Below are 25551 nucleotides of genomic sequence, written 5' to 3'. Positions count from 1 at the left end.
GATGAATCATTATGAAGCAATGACAATTCATTTTTCTACATGCCATTTGACCTTGGGGTCAATGTCACACATTTTATAGCAGTGCTTTGATTATGGCCCTGGTCCAAATGGGTAGATAGATTTGTAAAAGGCATATATTTTTATTAGTACTAATATAACTTGTAAATTGGCTTATAATGCGAGGGCAGTTGTAGATGCCAGTATTTCTTATAGAAAATATCTCAAAAATACGTCCCTGTTTGCAGAATGTTGAAAAAAATTATAGTTAAAACTGATAATTTGAAACCATAATTTGCTCATTTTATGGTCCAAAATGATGGTTAGGGTGTTGAAATTTAGAATCAATATCCAGAAAGTTTTTAATACGAATTCATAATTTAAGAAAATTTTCCTTTAAAAAATATTCTCAGTACACTGTATAATAATTATAATTATGCAACAAAATATCAGCCATAAGTACAATTAATATGTGTCTTGTCAAATGAAATTTGTGTTTCACTTTTTTCGTTTAATTTGGTATAAGTGTAATCATAATCAGTATGATCTTCTGTACAAACATGAAAGTGTTGGTTGACTGTCAAAGCGAGTCTCTTAAGCATTTTTCTGTTGAATACATTACCTGATTAGCATTAGAAAAATAACTGCTGCCTCCAAAATCCAGCCCTTCCTGAAAAAAGAAAAAAACTCAAAACAACTCAGACCATTAGCATCTTTGTCATATAGAAGAGGGGAATTAAGTCATACAGATTACTTCACCTTGCCTCCATTAGAGGGCCACCCATATTATCCTGGATGTTTAATAGTTTAAGCTTTCACTTCAGACTGTAAACAATGCTTCTTGAATCCAGTTCCTTTTCTAACCGTTTTGAGACCAGCCATCAAAATAGGTGTTACTTGAAGAAAGTGGGAACAGGATTGTTTGTAACAGCTTTCTCTTGTTTAGAAATGACCAGTGCTGACAGTGCCATTCAAGAATCTTTATGATGGGTGGGGTGGCCACTATACCCCCACTAATGCTGCATGCAATTCTAATTTTTTGTTGTTGTGTGGATGTGATTAACTTTGTGAGAAAGTATTTGAATGGAACACAAGTTGATGGTTCATCTTGTGACCTACCTGCTGTGTAGAGAAAAATCTGACCTTGAATACACCATATATGTCAGTGCTCTGATCATTTATTTGATTCCAGTCTCTATAAACAGAGCTATTTCTTTTATAGATATTGTAAAGTCTCACAGCACCATAAGTGCCTATTCTTAAAGTCAGAATAGTTTTTATGACATGGTAAAGTAGAACATTTGGATCTGGAAGAGAATGGTGCTTGAAAAAAGTAGTCCACAGTAATACTAATGAAACTGAGACTGATTTTTTTAAAAATGCACTTGCCATTGTGGTATCAACTTGGGAGTTTTCAGTGAAAGACTTCTTATGATGTTTGGTTGATCCTACATCTAAATGGTTTGGCTTGGACATCCAGCATGGTTGTCACAGCGGTCATCTTGAAAACCTTATTATAGCTTTTCCTTATGAATAGAAGCTGATACCAACATGTGCTTTATCCTTATGATGTCTAGTTGCTTCAAAATGAAAATGGTGCCAATATGGCAGCAATATTGAAAATCGTGTTATCATTTCTACTGAATAGAAAGTCATATCAACATGAGTTCTTCACCAGAAGAATTTTTATGTCTAGTTGGTCTTAAATGGCCATCACAGCAGTCATCTTGAAAATTTTGTTATGGCTACTCTACCTAAATGGGTGATCTATTCAATGTGGGGTTTTCTGCAAATGCCTTATGAAAATGTCCTCAATGAAAATGGTGCTGATCTTACATCCACTATGACTGCCACAGTGGCTAATTTGAAAATGTTATCACTACAGCCATTGAAAAACAGAGTCTTGTCATGAATTCTAGGTAATTCTTCTTGGACAGTGGAGCATCAGTCCATTTGAGTTACTTGTGTTGGTTTTAGTGGCACTTTTAACACTACATCATGCCAAGGAGATTGGAGCCAAGTGCCTTTTCCAAGGACATACCAAGGCAGCTGACCAGGGTGGGTATCGATCCTGTGACCCAGAATACAAAGCCATTACTCTAACAACTGAGCTACTATGGTTCCTGAATATGTGTTCAACAGATATTGTCTATGAAGAAAGCACTGAAATTACCTAATATGTATATTTTAGAGTCTGGTGTAAGTGTGTGTGTGTGTGATTTGGATTTTTAACATAGGTTTAACAATTTTTCAGTCATATCACTATGATGTCTGCAGTGTGGCAGTTTATAGTGATGCCTGGCACTGGGGCATCATGTCACAGACATGTAGCATGATGTCCCACCCAGTCACATTATCCTGAAACCAGGCTGACCAGTCCTAACACTAACCTCTTAATGCTGGGCACCAAGTGAGGAAGCTGTTAGTACCATTTTTATAAGTCTTTGGTATGACTCGGCCAGGGATCGAACCCACAACCTCCTGCATCCGAGGCGTACACTCTAACCACGAGGCCACCGGAGTGGTCGAGAGTCTGGTGTAATTTTTGACAAATTTGTTAAAATGAAAATCATGCTGATTTGTAAGTCTGTAACAAGTGCCAGCTTTTGATTTAGGTAAAATAATGTATGTTCATACACTTTGTAGACTTTCTGCATATAGGTCTTCCTTAGAAGAAAAAGAAATATTGTTTCAAATGCAGGCGATTTTTAGTTTCTGAAGGGCCCAAAAACCTTGCAGAGTTTATTTCAGGTCTCACAAGGTATCTGCATCATAATCATATAAATTTGAGATCAATGCAGCAAATATTCAGATTCATTATGAGTGGTTTGTTTTAGACTGAATTGTAGATGAATCAAACTGCAAAATGCATAGACCTAGATCTGTCTAAGCACAGTGTGCTGGCAGATCTCAGTCTATGCAGTTTTTTTACTGATTGCTCCTAATAAACTGCATAGACCCAATCTGCCAGCACATTATTTGACAGCAGATCTGGACCTGTGCAGTTTGCAGTTGGACTCGACTTATAAGCGAGTGTAGACAGTATTTGAGGTTTCATGATGCATGATATGTAAACCCTGGATGCCACATTGTAGCAGAAGGGATGTAAAAGTAATGAACTTTTTACTGAGATATGAATAATCCAGAGTAGCATAATATGCAGCTGTGAGATTTAGATCAACATTACAATATCTGATAAACATGCCAGCATCCATAAAATATACATACATTAATTTTTGTCAATTTTTTTAAAATGGCACTTGGTTGATACATCTCAGAACAAAAGGAGATGATGGTGATGATGGGAGTTGATTGGCACTAGGTTACAACATCACCAGGGTGGGAATTTCGCTCTAAGGGGAAAATAAACCATGAGCAATATTACTCCAGGGAGAGATACTAAAGTAGTTTTTCCCCCCAGGGAGGAATCACTCTGGAGTAGAATTTTAGGGAAAAAGTTTATCCTAGGGTCATTTTTCTTTGGGGAAAATTGGGTTTGGAAAAAAAACTTCAGTGCATGATTCAGATCCAAAACCATGCCATCAGACAGTTGTCTAATGCATACTAGTCTTTGATGTCAGGCTGTTCATTTTATACAGCCCTGATTTACTATGTCCAAGACATAATGTTTTGATTAATCATAATTTGTGCTTTTCAGACAGCTATGGATCAATTACATATGCATTTTGCCAGTGCTATACATAATACAGCATTCCAGATAGTCCTGGGATATGTAGAGCTATGCTCCGGTACAAAGGAGACAAACTTTCAGAAGAAGCAATACACTGACCTCTGCAAGGTGAGACTTTTATGTGTATATATATATATATATATATATATATATATATATATATATATATATATATATATATATATATATATATATATATATGAATATTTAATTTGTATTGTGTGTTGGCTTTTTGTCCATGATTATATGTTATGTATACTTAATTTGTATTGTGTGATTGACGTTTATCCTTATTTGAGGATATGAATTTGGGCCTACCTGACCAATGTCTTTTTTTGTAAACAACACATTATATAGCTAATATTTGTTTGTGATTGTAATGTATATATTAATATTATTATTATTTGGAGGTAGAAATGTTTACTTGGATCTGCATTCAGGACATGGGTATTTCTCCTTGGGAAATACCTGATATACCTAATGTTTTACATGTTCCATACTAAATTTTTAAAGAGAGACCTGACCTTGTTTACAACTTAGAATGTTCTGAAAATGAATTTGCATGGAAATTACCCTAATCCAGACTCTTTTATTGTGTCTTAGTGTTTTTATATATGGAAGAAGTAAACAGAAATTCTTTATTCCTGAGTTAATATCAGTCATAAAGGGAATACATTTTAGTTTTTCATTGGTATTTGAGAGGATTTATTTAGTTAATTTATTCATTGGAATTGTAAAGTACTCTTTGGCTTTAGTACTAAATGTTTATTTTAGATATATTGTGAATTCATAGAAGGACATTTTGGATTATATCATTGTGATACATCAAGACTGTTAGCACATACACACTATTTCAGTCTTTCATCACATCAGCACATTCATAATTGGAATTCATTCAGAACACCACTGGACTTCTTTTGAAATACTCTATACTTTTGGACTTGTGATAGAACTCTTAGGACTTTCTGGGATTTTTATTCACAATTCTCTAAGTTCCTTTTAAATTTTCACTTTGCATTCTTGTGAAACAAATTAATTGTCAAATTTTACAAAACTTGATGGTTTTTTATCTGTACTATTACTTAAAGATGATAGAGTCATAGCAAAACCATCTGGGTACTCCATACTTTTGAATGATCCTGTTTCCATAATATAAGATACCATAATACATGTTTCACAGTTACATATTTTGATCCTTCTCAAGGCAAATTGGACTCATTATTTTTTTATAATAAAAGATACTATAATACATATTTTAAAATATTTTTACATGATCTTTCATGTGGCAAATTTTACTCATCCTGTTTCCGTAATAAAAGATACCATAATACATGTTCTACAATTATTTATTTTATGGTGATTCTTCATTTGGCAAATCTAGAGAATCGTCTTTGTGACAGGCATTCAAATTTAAAATTTTGATTTATAATACAAACTCCTTCATGTATTCTTGTAATTACACAAGCATAGTTTCTTAGAAGAAATTAATCAAACTTCGCATATTAATGAAGCTAATAATCTGTATTCTTTTGCAAAATTATACACAGCATAAGGAGAAATTCTTTGATTACTTCCAATATTGCTCTTTTCAAAGAGAATGATTATAGGTTACTGCATTTGTACGGGAAAATATGAACAAGTTTTTCAGATGTAATATCCATCTGACAAAATGAGTTCATATTTTTCCATACAAATGCAGTTACCTTTTTATTTTATGCTCATTTTCTTATTCTATCTAAGGCTTAATTATATAAACAAAATACACTACAAGAAACAAAGTAAATGAATGTATTCCATATTCCAAACTAAATACACAAGCGCAGATTCATCATTACACAACAACATTATTAATGCGCACATAACTCCGCCCAGATAAATTTGAACTTAGTTGCATGCTAGACATGTTTCAAAAGAAAATGTAATTTTTGTCTACTTAAAATTGAAATTTGGAGTCATATTGTGAAGGAATGTGCATTGTAACAAGTTTTCCATTCGATCTGGAATCAATAGATTTTTGTATTTTTATCGATTCTATGAAATTTCATGATTATTGACTGGATTTATATGTGACAATTCCACGTGAAATACATTGGATTGAAGAAGCGAGGGAGAAGCATGATGACATCTGCAAATGTGTTTCTGTTTCTGTCATTGAATGTTTGAAATCATAATGTGGGAAAAATTTGAAGTCTTTCAATTACAATTATCAAAAAGACGCTATGGAATTTAATGCTTATTTCATTTTGAGTGCAGTAAGGAGGATGTAATTTCACTTATATTCGAAATTACAGTACAATTTCAAATTGTGTAATCAAGATTGAGAACCTATGACATGGCTCATGTAATTCAGATTTGCAGAACTAAGAAAGTACATTCTGAGGAAATTCAGGATGTAAAACTGTAAGTATATTTTTTTGGCCATTCTTATTACCAGCTAAAGAAGACAGTTTATGCCTTGTCACTTGGATGTTATTTGTAAGGGTCCTTTCTGGCATCTACTGTATAGCTAGCCTAAATCCAAAACATTGTACCAAAAAAGTTAACTCGGAATGTGCCAAAGCAGCTGGTATGTGGTAGTCCATGAAACATTTGCTTTACTTCATTCAGAAACAAATTTCATCAACCAAAACGTAAAGCGCCTACTACGCAAGTGTACATGATTTGTTTACAAATCAAAAGTGCTGGCGTCTGCATCCATTGTTTGTTTACAATGGAAAGTAGTTCCTTTATGCAAGTGAATGCAGTATGAAAGTATGCAATATCATAAAATACTGAACGGAGAAAAAATGAGCAAATAATAATGATGCTTTCTTGTGTGACTGTTAATTAACCAGATGTGTGAAGCAGCTAGTCCACTAACTGTTATATTTTTTCTTCATTGATTTCTTATCTGTGGTTTCAGTATGTCACTATTGAGAGCTTCACTCCCTGTCTAATAGACCTGTGTAAGGCACTTTGGGGGGTAATGAGGAGCTACCACAAGACAATGAAATGGCATGAGGCACATGATATTCAAACAGACTCCACTGAATCAGGTATAGGTTTATTTGCCAGTTCCATTCAGATTTACTTCCCCTGAACAAGTCATCTGCAGTCATGTCAATCAGTCTTTCATTATTACTGAGAAGAATTACGTATTACAGTACAACCTGGTATGAGAGACCACTCTTTCTGCCAAACAAAAAATGGTCTCTCAAGACAGGTAGTCTCTCATAACAGGTTTTTACCAAAAAAACCCACAGTTTCCAAGGTCCAGTTTCAGAACAGTTTAAAGAAAAATAACCACAATACCTGTACGTATATTCTATTTTTTATTAATTATTCTTGCTAAAATATTGTATGCATTAATCTGAAAACAAAATTATATAGCAATAAAGATATACTTCTGTCATTAAACATGAAATCACATGTACATTAGAAGATCACATGTACATGTATTGGTATATGAAATCGTTTCTGATTTACTCATTTTCCTTCATAACACCCTATTTTTTTTTTTAGCGATGTTTAAGCCTCTATTTTGCAAGGTCTGAGTTTTTTCGCTTGTTTCCGTTATTTGATAGCTTCATTGAGGAATTGTGCAGTTTTATTAATGTGTCTGGTTCTCTGAGCATAGTTCTAGTTACGAAGCATTAGTTTATTTCTGTTTGCTTATGATGAATATACATGGTTTGATACAGAGAGGGGAGGCATCTCAGGAGACTTTACTAAGGCTCAAATTTGTGAGCACTGCAAATCAACTGTATTTATATTACAAGTCTATATACAAGTTATTACTTTATTTGAATTTTTAAGATCAAGTGTCCATTAATATTAAAATCTAATTTTACAAATATTTGTGTTGGACAAAGGAGATTATTATTCTCTTGTTTCAACAAAAATCCCTAGCACTTCACCTCCCGAGACTCACCCAACAGTCACTATAAATCAAAACTTGTTTCTGTCACTACTTCGAACCATTGCTTATGCTGTGGTTGATGTTTATGGGTTACATGGCTCATGCATTTTTGAGATAGAGGTGTGCTTTGCAAAATAAATTTTATAACCCTTGAGTAAATTATCAGACATTGGTTGACAGTGCTCTATATTTGTATAACATGACAATAAAATGTGTGCAGTAGATGTCTTAAAATGTGAAAAGTTGCATCCTTGATTTATCTGGTGCAAATATGCACATAAAAGGTTGAATTTTTGTCTGATTTTACATAATTCTCTGAAGTGTTACTAACATTATTGTTAATGCCCAAAGTCCTGTCTGAGAATTTATTGTCCAGTTATGTGGCCATTAAGAGTTATAAATACTTTCATGAAAAAATCTCATGAGTTTTATTTTACACGATAGTAAAAGATCTGATTCAACTTGTGTCCAGTAAATTTCATGAAAATTTTAGAATTAGAAGCTTATATTCAAAAATTGAGAAATTGTTATCATTTAAGGTGCATGTTCAGCTGATTTCATTTATTCATGAGTTTGTATGTTCCACTTTGACAGTGATAGGGGCACATAGCATTACCCATCTCTATAATCCATCCATCACATAATGATTAAGTTCTGCATTTTCTCCATTTGGGGTACTTGGATGGTATATCTTTGTTCCATAACATAATTCTGATTTTTTTTTTTAACACATTAACCCCTAGCGACAACTTTACAGGGCAGGAGGTAGTAGCCTATTGACGAGCTCTGTAGCGTCATGGTCATGCATGATACACTGAAGTGGGTGGTATTATAGAAAGGTAGTCAGATGTAGATCTACAATGATACCAAAAAATCTGGAATATCTAGTTGCACTACAAAATACAGATAGAAAAACCTCATTTTTTGGATCCAACTTTTTTTTAACCCAAAATTCGCCCGTGGTCGGAATCCGATTTTGTGTCCGGATTTTAGACTTTTTGGTCTCAAATCTAAGGCAGACTGGTTATGAACTGCAAACAGACAGATGAGCCTTTGCAAAAAGTAGGATAAAATGGGCAAGTGGAATAAAGAGTGGTCTCCATACAAAAAAATGGCTCCGTTTAGCAAAAAAGAATAAATAAAAAAAAAATAAAACTTTTACCCTTCTCCTCATGCGCAAGTCAAATAGCCAACAAAAAACAATGTTTCTAACACAACTAGGCAGTATGTTATTGAAAGATGACAGGGGATTTGGTTTTTCGAGTCTATTCAGAAATAGCTTTCAAAATGTGTTTCCTACTCGATTTTCAGGCAAAAATGACAGAAAGCTCCAGGGGTTAATGTGTTAACAAAAAATACATTTCATGTCAAAATGGCAAATTACATGTGAAGGAATGCTACTTTAAAAGTGTCCAAAAAGTCTTAAAATATTTTAAATCAATGTATACAATGAAAACACCAATTATAAATTAAATTATTGGTACTGTTAGGGATGTGTCTGCAGTTTATTCAGCCACATTTCGTGAGACTTAAACCTTATTTAGTTATTATAGCATGCTGAGAATACGAAGGAGAGAGACAAAGAGTCCTATAAGCTAAATATTTCAGCATTTTACATTCCTCTGTTATGATCAGCAAACTATTTTCATATGCTTTGAAAACCAACATTCAAAACTTTCTGTAAACAAGGGTAATTTAATAATTAAAGTGTTAAGATCATACTTTCAGATTTTCAGTTATAGACAGAGTGTCTCACATAGAACAACTTTATTGAAACATTGCCTGCATTTCAGATGTGTCCAGAAGTGTTGAGCTGTCCTTTGACAAGAGATATATAAAACAGAAGCTTGAGAATGGATTGATCAGAATCTGGCAAGATGTGCAGCAGAAAGTACGAATATATATTCTGGGCATAGACTTGTCAGAGTTCAAGCTAGATGAATTTATCCAGTTTTTGGATTTAGTCAACAGGTACTTATGCTGTAAAGATACATGTGCTCAGGTTTGCAATTTTTGTTTCTTTTTCAAACCAGTTTTTTCAATTATTAAACCATGATTAAACATTTTAACATGTTTCATCTACATTTAACTTGGCCTGTAGAAAGTAGATTTAGAATTAGAGATATTTTTGTGTACAGTATATATTGAACAAATCTATATACTAAAATCACAAATGTGTGCACAACAATTTTTCTGTTTTTATATTCACTCTCTTTCCTCACTTGTGTATTTCATTATCTGGATTGATGTCATTAAGCTTACTTATATCTTGCCATATTTTGTTCTTAGTATTGAAAAAACAAAATGTGAAGTAATTTTATTGATCTTTGGCAGAATTATTCTATTTTAGAGAGCACGTTAGGTACTCTGCAATTTCTTTATCTTATTTCAACTTTGGTCCTTCCTCTACAATGAATTTTGACCATTGATCATGGATTTTTGACCATTGATCAGGGTCATTAACTGCTATCCACAGGCTATCTTAGAATCTCTTTTTCCAGCTAAGCTGTCAACCTTTACAGTTTTGTAATATTTCCCGTTCCATACAGTTCATGATAATATTAACATTACAAAGATGCTCAGTTACCTCTTCAATCCACCAATCACGGAAAAAACCCAAAACTTTTCCCATTTTTATTCCCCTTACCACCTCAAGATGACTACAGTAATTTACCAGCTTTATGCTTTCGCTTATATGAGATATATCCTATCCAGTTCCTTTCTTGGAATCTAAGTCACTCAACTTAAGTCATACAGTATTGAGTACAAATATATACTATATATCGCATTCATTATTTAAGGTGAAATTATTGAATTAATATGTATTAAAATGGTCATAGAATTTACTTTCTGACCACATGATCCAACATGATTTTGTTAGTTTTGGTTATTTTCATGCACACTGCGGATATTTCTTCACTTATTTAGTAATAAGTGTTGATTTTTGATACACAGAAACCAATTCAATTTGTATTTCCCAATTTTCTCATTCTTTTCTTTTCAGAATATAAAACATTATGTTGATGAAATTCTCAAAATGTAAGAAGATTAAGCACAGGACATAAACTTGCATGTACAAAATGCTTATCAGCATATAAATTCTGTGTGTGTGAACTATGGTTGGAAAGCACCTGGTCTACATTACTATGATGGGAGGCTAACTATAAAAGAGTGACATAGTAAGTCCAGGGAAAGGACTCTGATGTAGTATGTTGCCAAGACATTGTCGCTAGTCAGTTCAGTTGGGGACACTTTGATGGTTCTTCCATCACCACTGTGATGCATACGATGCCCAAAGTAACCAATACATCAGGCCAGTTCCAAATGGAAGAAAAAGGGGTTGAGGACCTGCCAACCACTTTTGCTCAATAGGCATTGTTGGAGTCACAGATGTGGAAACAACACAGATGCTTTCCTTAGTCAAATTATTTCCATCTCTTCTATCTTATTTCTCCAATGAATCATTGAAGATCATGGGAGGCTGTCCTGTCTTTTCCAGGCTGCTCATTGGACTTAAGCTGTCCCACATTCCAGAGCATGGTAGTCTTGGCTCATGGGATATTTTATGCATATTGATGAGCTAAATGGCCGTACTCAACAACCAGTGACCAGGAATCCATCACATCAGCAAGCCATGTCATACACTGTCCAGTAGCAAATGGTTATGCAGAGGTCTATAGGGACCCAGTTAGCTGATGCATTCATTTTCCTGCATGGACCAAGCAAGCACTTGACGAACCAGCCATCAAGTTGAAAACTGAGCCAGCTCTCCAGTAGAGAACCATGCTAACCACCTGCTGATAGTCATACCAACTGACATAAACATCTACTGGCAATTCATACCAACAAGACAAACCATAGCACTTGTCTGGTCATTGATGCAGCTGCAATCTCAAATCTTTATGGCGTATCCTTTGTGGAGATATCAGACAGTACACAGGGACAATGGCATAGCCTCATCCCTGCCCTCACATGTTTTGTTCTGAAGAATACCTGATGAGGACAGCTCCCACAGTGAGTGCAGGGATAACATTTACGATTTACTGTACACCAAACCTACAATGAAGTGTACAAAATACAGCATGAAAGTGGCCATGGAGGAAGTCTACAGAGTTACGCTGACTTTAAAGTGACTAGCCCCATCAACTTCAAGGCTTCAGTGGATTTGGAAGATGAAGAAGAAAAGCCATCTCTCAGTCTTTGTACACAGTCAGTGAAGGTTACAAAACTTTCTGACTGCCTGACTGATAAAATATGGGACCCAGGCCATTCCACGACTGTCTTTCTGGAAAACCAACTACCATTATCATTCTCTCCATGGTGGTATCACACACATTTGCCAATGTTCAGCACTGATCTGCCAAAACTGGATAAAATTACTGCAGTGGTCAATATGAACAGCCTTATGTTTTATAAGTTTGACAAAAATGTCATGCATGTCACCTCCAAGTTAGAGTGAAATTTGATAGCTACTTCCTCTATGCTAGATTTGGCTTTGCTCGCTATTTTCTAACTGGCCAGAAAAGCAGGTAGCAATGATGCTTGTGAATACATGGCCCACATTGCCAAGGTGGTCAATGCCCTGACAGCATCAGGTGTTCATGATACTGAGTGATATGATGTGGGCATGTATGGACACCACTTCATACAGTTGGGGAGCCCATATATTGTCCACCTTTGACATGGTCTGTGGTAAATGGGGCCATAAGAGTTGTCTCTTCACTCAGCATTCTAGAAATGAAGGCCATAGTAAATGTGTCAGCTATATGGAATGGTAGTCCACATTATGTCAGACAATTCTATGGTGGTGGCCTATCTCCTCAAACAAGGGGGAACAAAATCACCAGATCTATTCATAATGGTTTGCGATTTTTCTCTGCTTTTGTGCACAGATGAATATAACTGACTAGATCAGACGTATTCTGGGCAGGCTAGGTGTTGTGGCCAATTTATTGTCAAGAATGATCCAGATCCTTCACACAGAATGGTCCATCCAACCAACAATATTTGAATGAATTTGTGCAATTTTGGGCTATGGATCAGAGTTGCATGTCCATTAGGTGCCAGCAGATCAGATCAGATGGTTTGGCAGTCCTGATGATGCAACCTGGATTCATAGAAAAGATCAGACTGCCATTAACGAGCAATCAAAGAATCATCACCTGTCCCCTTTCCTTCACTGATTAGTCTAAGGAGACAGTGACCCAAACCACATGCTAAAACACTATGTAAAGCACATGGATAAGTGCAATAGGATGGACTAGGTCTCTTTTGTTCAGTCAAGATAAGAAAAGAGGATATAACCAGCCAAGCCCCATCATCATAGCTAAAGTGGGTAATATACTTTGAGTACTCCGAGATCTCAGGGGATCAAGTAAGACTCATAAAAATTACAGCTGTCTTGGCAAGTCTTGAAGTTGAATGCAGTGTGGCAATCTAATACATAATAGATGCAGTTGTCATGTGCAGTCAACCTTCTCAGGCTTCTGTCTGTGTGCTCTAGCTTGGCAGAATCATGAACTGAGTGTGGTAAGTCCATTGGTCGTAGCCCAGACCATCACCAGACTTGTTTAAAGTCAGCACATTCTTGCCACAGGTGTGGAGCACCGCATTTGGTGATTTATTCAGTAAGAAAAAAGTGGTTGCTTTATTTGCTCTTACATGGATACTTGTGTCACGTCTTAGGTGACCATATGTTGTGCTGTTTTATTATTTGGAGTGCAGTTTACCTGCATACAGGGAAGAATCCATATTCCCTTGAGAGTGACCATGGTATAGGTTTGGATGCTCAACATTACCTCCTCCTATTACCAATTCTTCTCATGTTAATGTGATTGGGGAAGATATTCAAAGGACAAATCAAATTTTTGAGTGATTTTTGTTTCTTCTTCAAGTACTCACACTTACAAATGCGAGCTTCCTCATTGAGGTATCACTTATGCAAAACTAGTCAACCACTGTAGTCACCTGTCGGTGGTAAGGGGAGGTAAGGGCAAAGGTTGGGCCAAGTTTCTTCCCTTTGTCTATATGGAATGGGGGTGCTCACCAGTTGTTATGTATTTTTGAGAAAGTGACATATGTAAAGTGAAGTTGTTTGCATTTGAAACATGCACAGTGGAGTGAATGTTGTTACACCTCTATGCTACGTTGATGTAATGTGGCTGACATTTCTTTGGATATTGTACTTGTGAAAATTGTTCATGATCAAAGCACACTGCTAACTAAAATGACTGCTCCCTTGTGTTAAAAAAATCAGCCTGAATTAGTCTAAAGTACACTATCTTTAACAGCTATTAAAATAGGGAAAATGAATTTTGCCAGACTAGACAATACCAGCTTGTGAAAGTGCAATGAATGAATTACCAAATATATTAAATGTACAAAAAGTTATCACCTCTTTTTTTTTAAATTTACCCCTGAATTCAGGAAGTGAAAATGACCAAGCAGAGCTAGCAGTTTTTTTTAAAGGTGCACATCTGGAGTAAGGCCAAGCTGTATACTCTACAACCCATATTACACCCATCAGTCACACACCAACATAAAGGGAATTAAAGGTTCTTGGAACAATAACTAAGATATACAAGGTCTTTTTTAAATGGCCAGTATAGCCAGTGAGGAAACCTGGGAAAAAAAATTTCTTCTAACCCTATGCAAAATACGAAACTGCAGAGCACCACCTTATAGACAAGAAAGAGAGATTTATTTTTCATGTTTCTAAATTCAAGAGGTAGCAGAGCATTTTCTGAACATGATGCGCTTGGGTAAGTATTCTTAGAGAAACATAATTACTTAAAAATGTGCTTATTTATAGCATTGCACAGACTTAGCTTTGCACTTTTAAGTTTAAGATGGCTACTTCTAAAGATAATCAAAAGGCTAATTGTTGTAAGTGCCTGTTTTATTTGTTACAGAATAATAATACAATATATTATATTATTATACTAATTTGTAACCTTCTACACATGTAATAATTTGGTTATATTAGATCATGAAAGATAATTTATTGTCCAAAAACTTATGACTCTCACCCCAAAAAACCTATCTTTAGATTTGATGAAAAAATTTAGCACTTTAGAAACAACTTACCCAATACCCCTTCCAGAAATGTATGATGTGTGATAAATTTACAAGGAGGTAAAATGAACATCTATTCTCTCAGGCAAATGTACAAATTATTCCATGAAACTCAGAATGATTCCCACAGATTATTTATTCCACATCTTACGTGATAGAAGAAACATTTCGAAAATGAAATAAACCAATATGTATGTTTATCAAAAAGAATAATTTCCAAGATAATTTACCAGTACTGACATTGTAACAATATAATTTTAAGTATGGTATTTTGCTATGTGGAACAATAGAATCCATTGCATTTACTGGTGTTGTGTAGGGAAATCCCAAACTATCACATGCATAAAAATGAGTGAATATTTTGTCACATTTCAGAATGATAGAGATTGGAGACGAGTTTTGCCAGAGCAAGTCTGAGGGCCTGCAAGAGTCGCTCAAGCAGCAGAGTCTTAACTATTTTAAAAATCTTCACAGGTAACAACATGTATTTTAATCATCAAAGGTAGTATTTCTTTTAATCATCACAAGTAACATTTCTTTTAATCATTACAGGTAACATTTCTCTTAATCATCACAGAAAACAGCATTTCTAAAAATCATCACTGGTAGCATCATTTCTTTTTTAATTGTTTTCATCACTGGTAGCATCATTTCTTTTTTAATTGTTTTCATTTGAAAACATGCTGTTGTTGTTGTGGGGTTTAACGCCATTTTCAGCACATAGTAGGCTATGCATGGTGGCCAGTATTAATGGTGGAGGAAGAACCCGGAAAAACCCCGGGAAGAACCACTGACCCACGAGAAGCTACTGGCAAACTTTCTCACATACCCACATTGGCCGAATCCTAGACTTGAACCCACGCAGACAGAGGTGAGATGGCATTGATCCATAACGGAGAGCGCTTTAGACCACTCGGCCACTTGGGGCCCCTGAAAACGTGCTGTTACTTTAGAATATCAGTTTCTACCCACCAAATCACCCTGATATTTTGACAGAGTTCATGAACAATTCTTATTAAAGGTACCATATATATTGCTTATAAATCAAGTTGACTGCAAAGAACATGTATGCTCCAACTATCAGCATATGCATAATGCACTGGCAGATCAGGGTCTTAGTTAGTCTACTCATTACTCCTAACAAAATGCAAAAACCCAGATCTGCCAGAGCATTATGTGATGATGGATCTGGGTAGTTGGACTTGACTTATAAGTGATTATTAACAGTATTCTGGCATTCTTTCTGATATCTTTGAAGCGCTATACACTGTTCATAAATAGATTAAAGATCATGGTTTGTACAGCCTTAAGAAATCTTGAAGTTGAAGAGAGTTGTTATCCTTGTCAGGTCCATTAATTTCTTCACACAGTTTTTGAATTTGTCCCAAAACTCCTTGGATTTGTATAATGGAATAGAAAACATTAAAATTGAATACAAATCTGTCACTTTTTAAATTCATATTGACATATTTACTTGATAATGAATAACTAAATGCAGAAAATGGGTTAACATTAGTTTAAATGATTAAATGAAACATGACAGGAATGGTTACAAGATGGAGTAACATCTGTTGGCTTGAATGGTACACTATGTTTTTCTTCTATGTTTGTAAGTATTTATGCAGTGATAAATAGCACACGGAGAAAGTTCAGCTTCTGGAACAAAATTTACTGCTTGAAAACTTTTGTAAGTCCTTGAAAATGCTTTGAAACAAATCTCTTGGTCTGTATGAACCATGAAGATGGGTCAATGATGGATGGAAAGTTGCAGCTTAATCTTTAAAGTTTTTTTCAAGGATTTTATGTTTTGCAGCTTTACTGACATGTACATACTGTAGTTTGGCATTGGAGATTATTTCAACCAAGAACTTGTTTCTTTGCTAACATATTCAGCTTGTATTCTTTGATATAATATTATTTATTTATTTTTCAGAGCTAAAATGGATGAACTAAGGATGTTTTTGGAAAATGAAGGCTGGGAGATGTGTCCAGTAAAATCAAATTTTCACATAGCGAATCTAGTTGTATGTATTTCTTTGATATTTTTGATCATTTTTATCTGTACAGTTCATAGAAAAAAAACAAGAGCTTATGCATTGTACTGTTTTCCATCATCCATCCATCACCTGTGCACAAGTTTTTATTGTTAATCCTCCAAATTTACTTGCAGAATTACCATGAAACGATCTGACATCCAGTATGGCCCCCTTGGTGGCCATGTCAAATCTCATTAATGCTACTCCTATGTAGATGGTCATATTGACATGGGGTTTTCATTAAAAGATTTCTCATGATACCTACTTGATCCTGAATCAAAATTATGTCCCTTAGATATCCAGTATGTCCACCATGGCAGCAATCTTGAAAATATTGACGCTTTTCTTGATCGGATGGTCATGTTAACATGGGGTTTTCACTAATTTAATACTTCATGTTTAATTGGTGTTAAATGAAGTACAGCATATCTAACATTCAGTATGGACACCACCATAGCCTTCTTAAATATCTTATTATCATTACTATTCCTTAATGAATAGTTGTATTAACATGGGGTTTTCGCTAAAAGACTTTTTATGATGTCTGACTGGCCCTAAATTAAATTAAACTCATCTGAGATCCAAAAAGGCAACCACAGCAGCTAGTTTAAAAATCTTGTTAATGCTACTCTTACAGAATGGATGGTGATATTGACATTAAATTTTCACTTAAAGACTTCATACAATGTCTGGTTGGTCCTGAATAAAGATTTTCCCTCCACCGATATTCAGTAAGACTTATAATATGTATAGTTTGGTCCTAAATGAAAATGGTGTTAGTCAGACATCCATTGTAATGATCATAGTGATTTTCTTTTAAATCTTGTTATCGCTACTGCTGAAAAATTAATTGTCTTCTTTTGTTATGTAGTTGGTTCTAAATAATAATGTCAATCAGAACTACAACATGATCATGATGTTATCCATATTACAAATTGTTTTATATCTACTTCATCTGAGCAGATGGTCCTAACTGAGAAAGTTATAATATCTTGTTGGTCCTAAATAAAAATGCAGAAAATCAGGTGATAACTACTTTTGAAGCGATAGTTTTATCAAGATCACTTTTTCACTAAAACACTTATCACTATAATTATGTAGTTGGTCCTATATGAGAATGATGGCAACATGACCCCCCAGAATTTGAAATTCCTCTCAATAGCTAATACTTCCAGGGGGAGGGGCAATCCTCACTTGTAAAAAACAAAAACAAAAATAAAACCCCAACTTCATTCATGCAGTGTATAGTTATTTCTGTACTAAAACGATGCCGATCTAACCTCCAAAATGGCTGCCTTGAAAGTCAGTCTGATAATCTTTATATGGCTACTGCTTCTGATCTGAGGGTCTTATCGACATGAGGCTTTTGTTAAAACACTCTTATTGCAATATAGTGCTTTTTCTGAATGAAAGCGATGCTCATGTTAACTCCAACATGGCACCATAGTAGCAATGTAAAAGTTCTTATTGCTAATGTTACATGAATAATGTCATTGACATGGAATTTTCACTAAAATGCTTCACACAATATTTAATTGGTTCGGAATTAAAATGGTGCAGATGAAACCACATGCCTGCACTTTTGAGAAGGAGTTTTGAAAGCCAGACCTAATCGATATTATGGTCGACTCAGTAGTCATTGCTTGCATTTTTGTAATACAATTTAATATGATTTTTGCTTGCAACATAAATGCCATCATAATGTAGTACTTGCATAAAGGGGCCCCGAGTGGCCGAGTGGTCTAAAGCGCTCTTCGTTACGGATCACTGCCATCTCACCTCTGTCTGCGGCGGTTCGAGTCTAAGATTCAGCCAATGTGGGCATGTGAGAAAGCTTGCCAGTAGCTTCTCGTGGGTCGGTGGTTCTTTCCGGGGTTTTCCGGGTTCTTCCTCCACCATTAATACTGGCCGCCAAGTATAGCCTATCGTGCTGAAAAATGGCGTTAAACCCCACAACAACAACAACAACAACAACTTGCATAAAACACCCATTATTACATACCTTTGTACCCCTGTATAATGCAACCTTACCTGTTAGATTGTAATATTGTACACGCTGAACACTGTTATAGGAAGGCTAGATTGTAAGTTGGAATAAAGGAAAATGTTCTTGCATATGCCCACTTTCTGTTCTTTATGATGTAACTTCACAGCAATGCTCATAAATTCCTAATTTACTTTCCCAGGAATTCAGATTTATGCGACATTTGAGTAAAGATATCCTAGCATTGAACCACACTGACAATAGTGTTGACAACAATGATACGAGTTTTAAAGAAAGGGGAGGTTACTTTAAAGATGTGATAGATTGCTCTCCCTTTGAAATCCATGTCGACCAGGATGAAAATGAAGATGTTTTTGCAGGGGTTGGGGTAAGTTATATTGTATTTTTTGTAACATTCATGATGTATAAGATGAATATCATTTGTTTCTATATCACCTGCTGATAGTGATTAACATTTTTTTAAAGTGATAAAATAGTAATTTTAGGAACAAACTAGCTGCGTATAAGTGTATATAGGATACAGCAATAGTCTACGATATATTACAAAAAGTTTTATAAACCTGGTGATAGATTTTTTAATGTAACTTTATCACCCTTTAAAGGATTTTTAAGAAGTGCATTTTAGAGATGGAGGATGTGACATAATTGCTCACTTCAATGAATTTTTAAAAAACTTATAGACTAATTTCAATAATTTGCTCACCAAGGCTTGCAAAAGATAGAAATTATTTTAACTCATTTCAATTTCATTAAAAGTGAGCACAAATGTTACAAAATGTGCTGATTTTATTTTACCAAATGGCAGAATAGTCCTATTCAATGACATTGAAATACATTTGGATGCCAGGGTTGCTACAACTTTCATTTTTTAAGAGGTTAGTGTTAGGACTGGTCAGCCAGATGTCAGAATAATGTGACTGGGTGGGAAATCATGCTACATGTCTGCGGCATGATGCCCTAGTGCTAGATATCACTATAAACTTCCACACTGCAGACAACATAGCAATATGACTCAATTTTTTTAAAGCTACATTAAAAATCCAAATCACACACACACACACGACTTTCATTTTGCACAATGTCATGACATCATTTGTGACCTCATGCTGTGTTATTACACATGTTGCATATTTAAAAATTATGATGTATATAAATAACACAGTAGTCATGTGATAAAAAATATTGAATCTCAGGCAGACTGTTCACAACACAAACACTGCATTGCAAGAAAGTAAATTTACTGTTAAAAATATTTTCCTCTTTACAGGATGTAGAGGAGGTTGAGAGGGAGTCGGATAGTGACTCTGACATTCCTGATGAACTCAAACATGATTATATTGATGAGATTACAGGGGAGACACATTCCAGGTGAGATGGGAGTAACTTTTTATTGATGAGATTACAGGGGAGACACATTCTAGGTGAGATGGGGGTAACTTTTTATTGATGAGATTACAGGGGAGACACATTCCAGGTGAGATGGGAGTAACTTTTGGAATTTAGTCAGGCCTGTCTGCCTAAAACTAATCTTGACTCTAAAATTATTCTGACCAATCAAGACAGTTTCTTTTGAATTAGGTTTCCAAGTTTGGAGCAACATTTATCACTTGAGATATTGATATAGTGTTATGATAGATGGGCTTTACATTCCCCAAGTTGCTTATCACTTGTTACTATCGAGCTCTAGTTTTTCATTGGATAGATGAGCAAGTCTTTTATTGAGGGTGTGATTAGTTATAAGTTAATCTTGTGTGGGTGTGTGTGATTTGAATCTGTAACATAGCTTTTAAAAAAATTCAGTCATATCACTATGATGTCTGCAGTATAACAGTTTATAGTGATGTCTAGCACTGGGGCATCATGCCACCAACATTTAGAATGATGTCCCACCCAGTCACATTATCCTGACACCAGGCCAACCAGTCCTAACACTAACCTCTTAATGCTGAGCACCAAGCGAGGCAGCTGCTAGTGCCATTTGTATAAGTCTTTGATATGACTTGGCCAGGGTTTGAACTGAAACTGGTTATTTCATAAATGAAAAAGGTTTTCACATTTGTTTTTTTATTTTCTTATTTTATGTTCTATTCACTTTTGCAAGGAACTAATTCAACACAAGAGCACATTGCTATTACTACATATGTTTTATACATATAACCACTTGCTACATATGCAATCACTAAATATGTTTGACCTGTTATATAAATATTTTTTATACATATAAACTACCCACTAATAAACACTAATAGACAATCACTAAATATGTTTAATGCATATAACTACCTGCTAAATAAACAATAACTAAATATATTTTATACATGTAAATAACTGTTATATTAGAATTAAATTGATTAAGTAATACACAATGCATCTTTTCTGGCCTCATGCTGGTCCCCTCTTTGTCTACTATGGTTTATCTGCCCAGACATGATGTCATTGCAGCTAATATATGTTAATAAGCTAATAACTAAATTTAGATATGTTGTCATGTTGAACCAATCAGATGACTGAGTTGGAGCATGTGATTATACATTATACATTATAAATATATTTTATACATATTACCACTGTACCTGCTAAATAAACAATTAGCAGATCAGTCTCACTTTAATCTCGTTGCCCATATCAATCACTGCCATCTCAAGTGATACTTTGTGCTGAGTGGAGATAATCCACTTGGCATAAGGGTTGATCTTTTAAGGATGATTAGGACGAAGTTTATACATCTCCACTGTGTCAGCAATATTCTGTCAGATGAAACTCATTTTCAGCAGAGCTGTTTATATAGGAAAACAATGGCAATGGCATCAATGATTTTGAAAGTTTTGAAATATATTAGATTATTGGAGCTAGGAAAGCTTTACTGGGTATACCAGCAAGTGATTTCGTGTCAGATAATATTGAATGTGAGTCTGATATACATGCTGTATGACAAAAGAAAGAAATTAAATGTAGAAAAGGCAGGATACCAAGCCTAATTATTTTATAGGTAAAGTACACTTTTCATTTCTTTTCTCAATCAGTTCAGCACCGAGGGATCATGTGCTGTTAAATTTATTGCATTTTATGGGTTAAGATAAATTGCCTAAAGAAATAATAAAAGAAATTGAAAAGCAAGGATATTTATTTGATCCAGATACCTCTTTTTGAATAAGAAAATGATGGCATTGAATTACTTAAAAACCTAATACAGCATTATGGAAAAGGTCTTTAATCTTGCACAGTAGTCAGCAAAGCACTGATTTAAAAAAGTAAAGCTTTGGCAGAGCTCGTGTTAACGAAAAATCTTATTTGGCGAAGAGATATCCAAAAGACAATACTGTACCTCTGCTTAGTGGAAAATAGTACATAACAACCATAAAGAACAGTTTGTCAACTTGTTCAAGCTGGCTTAGCTAATAATGCGTATGCCTCTTCAGACAGACGATATTCATTCACAAACATGGAACAGAATAAGCTCAGAAACAATTAACAAATTAATGCTTATACAACTAGAGTTGACATTTTAAAGATTTTGATATCAATCAAGCCTTAGCAGAGTGAAGCAGGGAGAAAGAGAGAAGGATGTTTAAGTGTTAAGCAAACCATTTCTTCCCAATCCATTTTTATAATTTTGTTTTATATTGGTGAAAATAGTGCAAATCGCCCCATTAGATAAAATCCTGGCAGCAAATTTGGAAATGTATGGTACATTTTTAAAAATAAATAAATAGGTACATGAAATAAATAACATCTGATTAATATTACCTCTGTTCATTATGCTTTAATTTTGATATATTATAGGCCAGGAAGAAGAAGAATAACAAGAAGCAGAAGCTTCCACAAAAACGTGTCCTTAGTTACGAATACATCTTTAAATATCTGTCGTGTCATTGGTAAGTTTTTCTTTTGTTTTTCACCAGTGCCATATTCTGAATAGTATATTGTGTGTTCACCTGTCTCTTTGCCCATCACAGATTTTGTTCCTGCTTAAATACTTGTGAAGGGCAAAATGGATTAATCCCATATTTGTTTTGGGGCTTTGTTATCAAGAAGATTTGGATTTCACCTTTTTTTTTCCTCCAAATTTGAGTTTTCACCTTTTTCCATCCAAATTTGAGTTTTCACTTTTTCACATCCGAATTTGAACACATTATAGACCCCAAGTCTGTTTGAGTTGAAGTTTGACTCTTAAAGCAAGGAGCATCTTTTTCTTTGGATCATGTTTGTAGGCTGAACTCATTTTAAGACTATGAAAAACATCAATCCTTGTTCATAAGCTTTTATGTGACTTTGATTGGGCTTAAGACTCAGCGCGGTGAATGGTAATTTACCATGAACAAGCAGTGCCTGACAAGAGACATAGTACCACAACACTGGCAGATGACAGACAGTTTATGCACAGGCCATCTGAACAGCTTGTGAATGGATGCCAATTGCCTGCGGGTACTCATTAGTTACCGTATAATTATAGGTTACTGCATTTATATGGGAAAATATGAAAGAGTTTTTTGGATGGAAATACTGCACGACTTTGGGAGTGCAGTATATCAATCCAACAAAACGAGTTCATATTTTCCCATACAAATGCAGCAACCTTTTTATTATGTGCTCATTTTTTAAATTTCTACCTAAAGCTTAATTATGTAAATAAAAATACATTACATGAAACAAAGTAATGGGATGTATGCAGTATTTCGAACTAAATACACAAGTGCAGATTCATCATTACACAACAACAACAGTGTTAATGCGCACATAGCTCTGTCTATTTAAATTTGAACTTGGTCGCGCGCTAAACATAACTTTCAAAAGAAAATGATGTTTTGGTCTACTTAAAATTGAAATTTGGAGTCATATTGTGTATGAATGCGCATTGCAACAACTTTTCCATTTGATCTGGAATGAATAGATTTTGGCATGTTTTGTCGTTTCTACGAAATTTTTTGATTATGGGTTGGATTTATGTGCCAATTCTACTTGAAGTGCATCGGATTTCAGTGGTGATGGAGCAGTGTACTCTTGTTTTTCTGTTCTGCCATTGAATGTTTGAAATCATAATGTCGGAAAAATATGAAGAGTTCAATTGCAATTATCAAAAAGACGCTATGGAATATAATGTTTATTTCATTTTGAGTGCAGTAAGGAGAATGTAATTAGACTTGGAATATAGTCAAAATTACAGTACAATTTCGAAATGCGTAATCAAGCTTGAGAACCCATGACATGGCTCATGTAATTCGGATTTACAGAACTAAGAAAGTACATTTTGAGAAAATTCAGGATGTAAAACTGTAAGTATATATTTTGCCATTCTTATTACCAGTTAAAGAAGATGGTTTATGCCTATCACTTGGATGTTATTTTTAAGGACCCTGTGTGGCATCTATAGCTTGCCAAAATCCGAAACATTGTATCAAAAAGTTAACGCAGAATGTGCCAAAGCAGCTGGTATGAAATATCTGCTTTAGTTATTCAGTTAGTTTACTTCATCCACAGACAAATAAAATAAATCAAAAGTGCTGGCATCTGCATCCATTGTTTGTTTACAATAGAAAGTAGTTCTTTTATTCACGTGAGTTCGATATCAATTGCACATGAGTTCAATATCGTAAAATTCTGGGCAGTTCTGACAATGCAGAGTAAACGGAGGAGAAAAAATGAGTATATAATAAACTCACTTATTGGAAATGTCCAACTGCAAACTGCACAGACCCAGTTTTGCTGGCACATAATGTGCTGGCAGATCTGGGTCTGTGCAGTGCAATTATGAGTAATCAGTAGAACAAACAGCATATACCCTGGTCTGCAGGAGCATTACACTATGGCAGATCAGAATCATTGTTGTTGCAGTTTGACTCGACTTACAAGGAAGCATATATGGTATGACTGAGTCAGGCATTGATTGTTCACATCATTTGTAATATCATTGTCAGAATACCAATTGGACATAAAATTATATCTGCAAATGGATAAGTAAGCACCAGGAATGATCTGATACATTCTTTCTGTCTGTTTGTCTCTTTGTGTGACCATCTCTCTATCCCTATCCCTCTGTCAAAATATACATTCACAGTTGTGATATTGATTATCTTTCTTCCTGTACATGTCTTCACTGATGATAACTTTTCAAAATGTTAGCCTGTTTTCTTTGTTATTTTTGATAATTGTTGAATTTATGATACAACAGGCAACCAAATGAGGGATTGACAAGAAAGGTTTAAGTAAGAATTATAATACACTAGAATTCTTAAATTACATCCATGCTACTGATGGACAAAATCTTACAGGCACAAATGGTTGTCAGTTTGAATATTTGAAAAGGGAACGCTATTGGTTGCATTGGCAACCATTGTTATTAAAAAAATTTGACTCTGTAATTGTTACAGTACCAACCAATATTAATTAGACAACTTATCTAGACCCATCATTGTATTAAAGGTGCCCCAAGTGGGCTAAATTGCGCACAGTTACAGATTACTACCATCTCACCTCTGTTGGCATGGGTTCAAATCTCTGGCTTGGCCAATGTGCGTACATGAGAAAGCTTGCTAGTAGCTTCCTGTGGGTTGGTGGTTCATTCCCAGCTTCTTCTTCCACCAGTAATACTGGCCACCATGTGTCAAAAAAATGATGTTAAACCCCACAACAACAGTGTATTATAGTATGCATTCACAGCTTTTTGTAATGACCTAACACATTGTGTCTATTTTTCTTGCAGGAAAGTACATGCAGATGATGCGTCTTCTCCAGCCAATAGCCTTTGATGTTCTGACTTCATTGGCTCAACTCTTTGACTTCTACATGTATACAGTAAGTAGATTCATTTGGGATTATTAGATTATGCTTGTAATTCAAGTTTGATGATCCA

General features: G+C 34.8%; 1 protein-coding gene across 1 annotated transcript in view; it reads left to right on the top strand.

The window, feature by feature from the left end:
* LOC149785768 (syndetin-like) overlaps positions 1–25551 on the top strand; it is a 113705-nt gene that overhangs the window by 37643 nt on the left and 50511 nt on the right. Inside the window, exons 10-18 of the mRNA XM_089979670.1 lie at positions 3656–3796; positions 6591–6723; positions 9380–9557; positions 15036–15134; positions 16594–16684; positions 18883–19068; positions 19969–20069; positions 22485–22576; positions 25402–25493. Coding sequence (XP_089835796.1) covers positions 3656–3796; positions 6591–6723; positions 9380–9557; positions 15036–15134; positions 16594–16684; positions 18883–19068; positions 19969–20069; positions 22485–22576; positions 25402–25493 — 1113 coding nt within the window. The remainder of the gene's footprint in view (positions 1–3655; positions 3797–6590; positions 6724–9379; positions 9558–15035; positions 15135–16593; positions 16685–18882; positions 19069–19968; positions 20070–22484; positions 22577–25401; positions 25494–25551) is intronic.

This window comes from Sinohyriopsis cumingii, chromosome 13 (genome assembly GCF_028554795.1).
Source record: "Sinohyriopsis cumingii isolate HCF-2022 chromosome 13, ASM2855479v2, whole genome shotgun sequence".
Taxonomy (NCBI): domain Eukaryota; kingdom Metazoa; phylum Mollusca; class Bivalvia; order Unionida; family Unionidae; genus Sinohyriopsis; species Sinohyriopsis cumingii.
The sequence above is the reverse complement of the archived record's forward strand: the minus strand, read 5'-3'. Positions and strand labels throughout refer to the sequence as shown.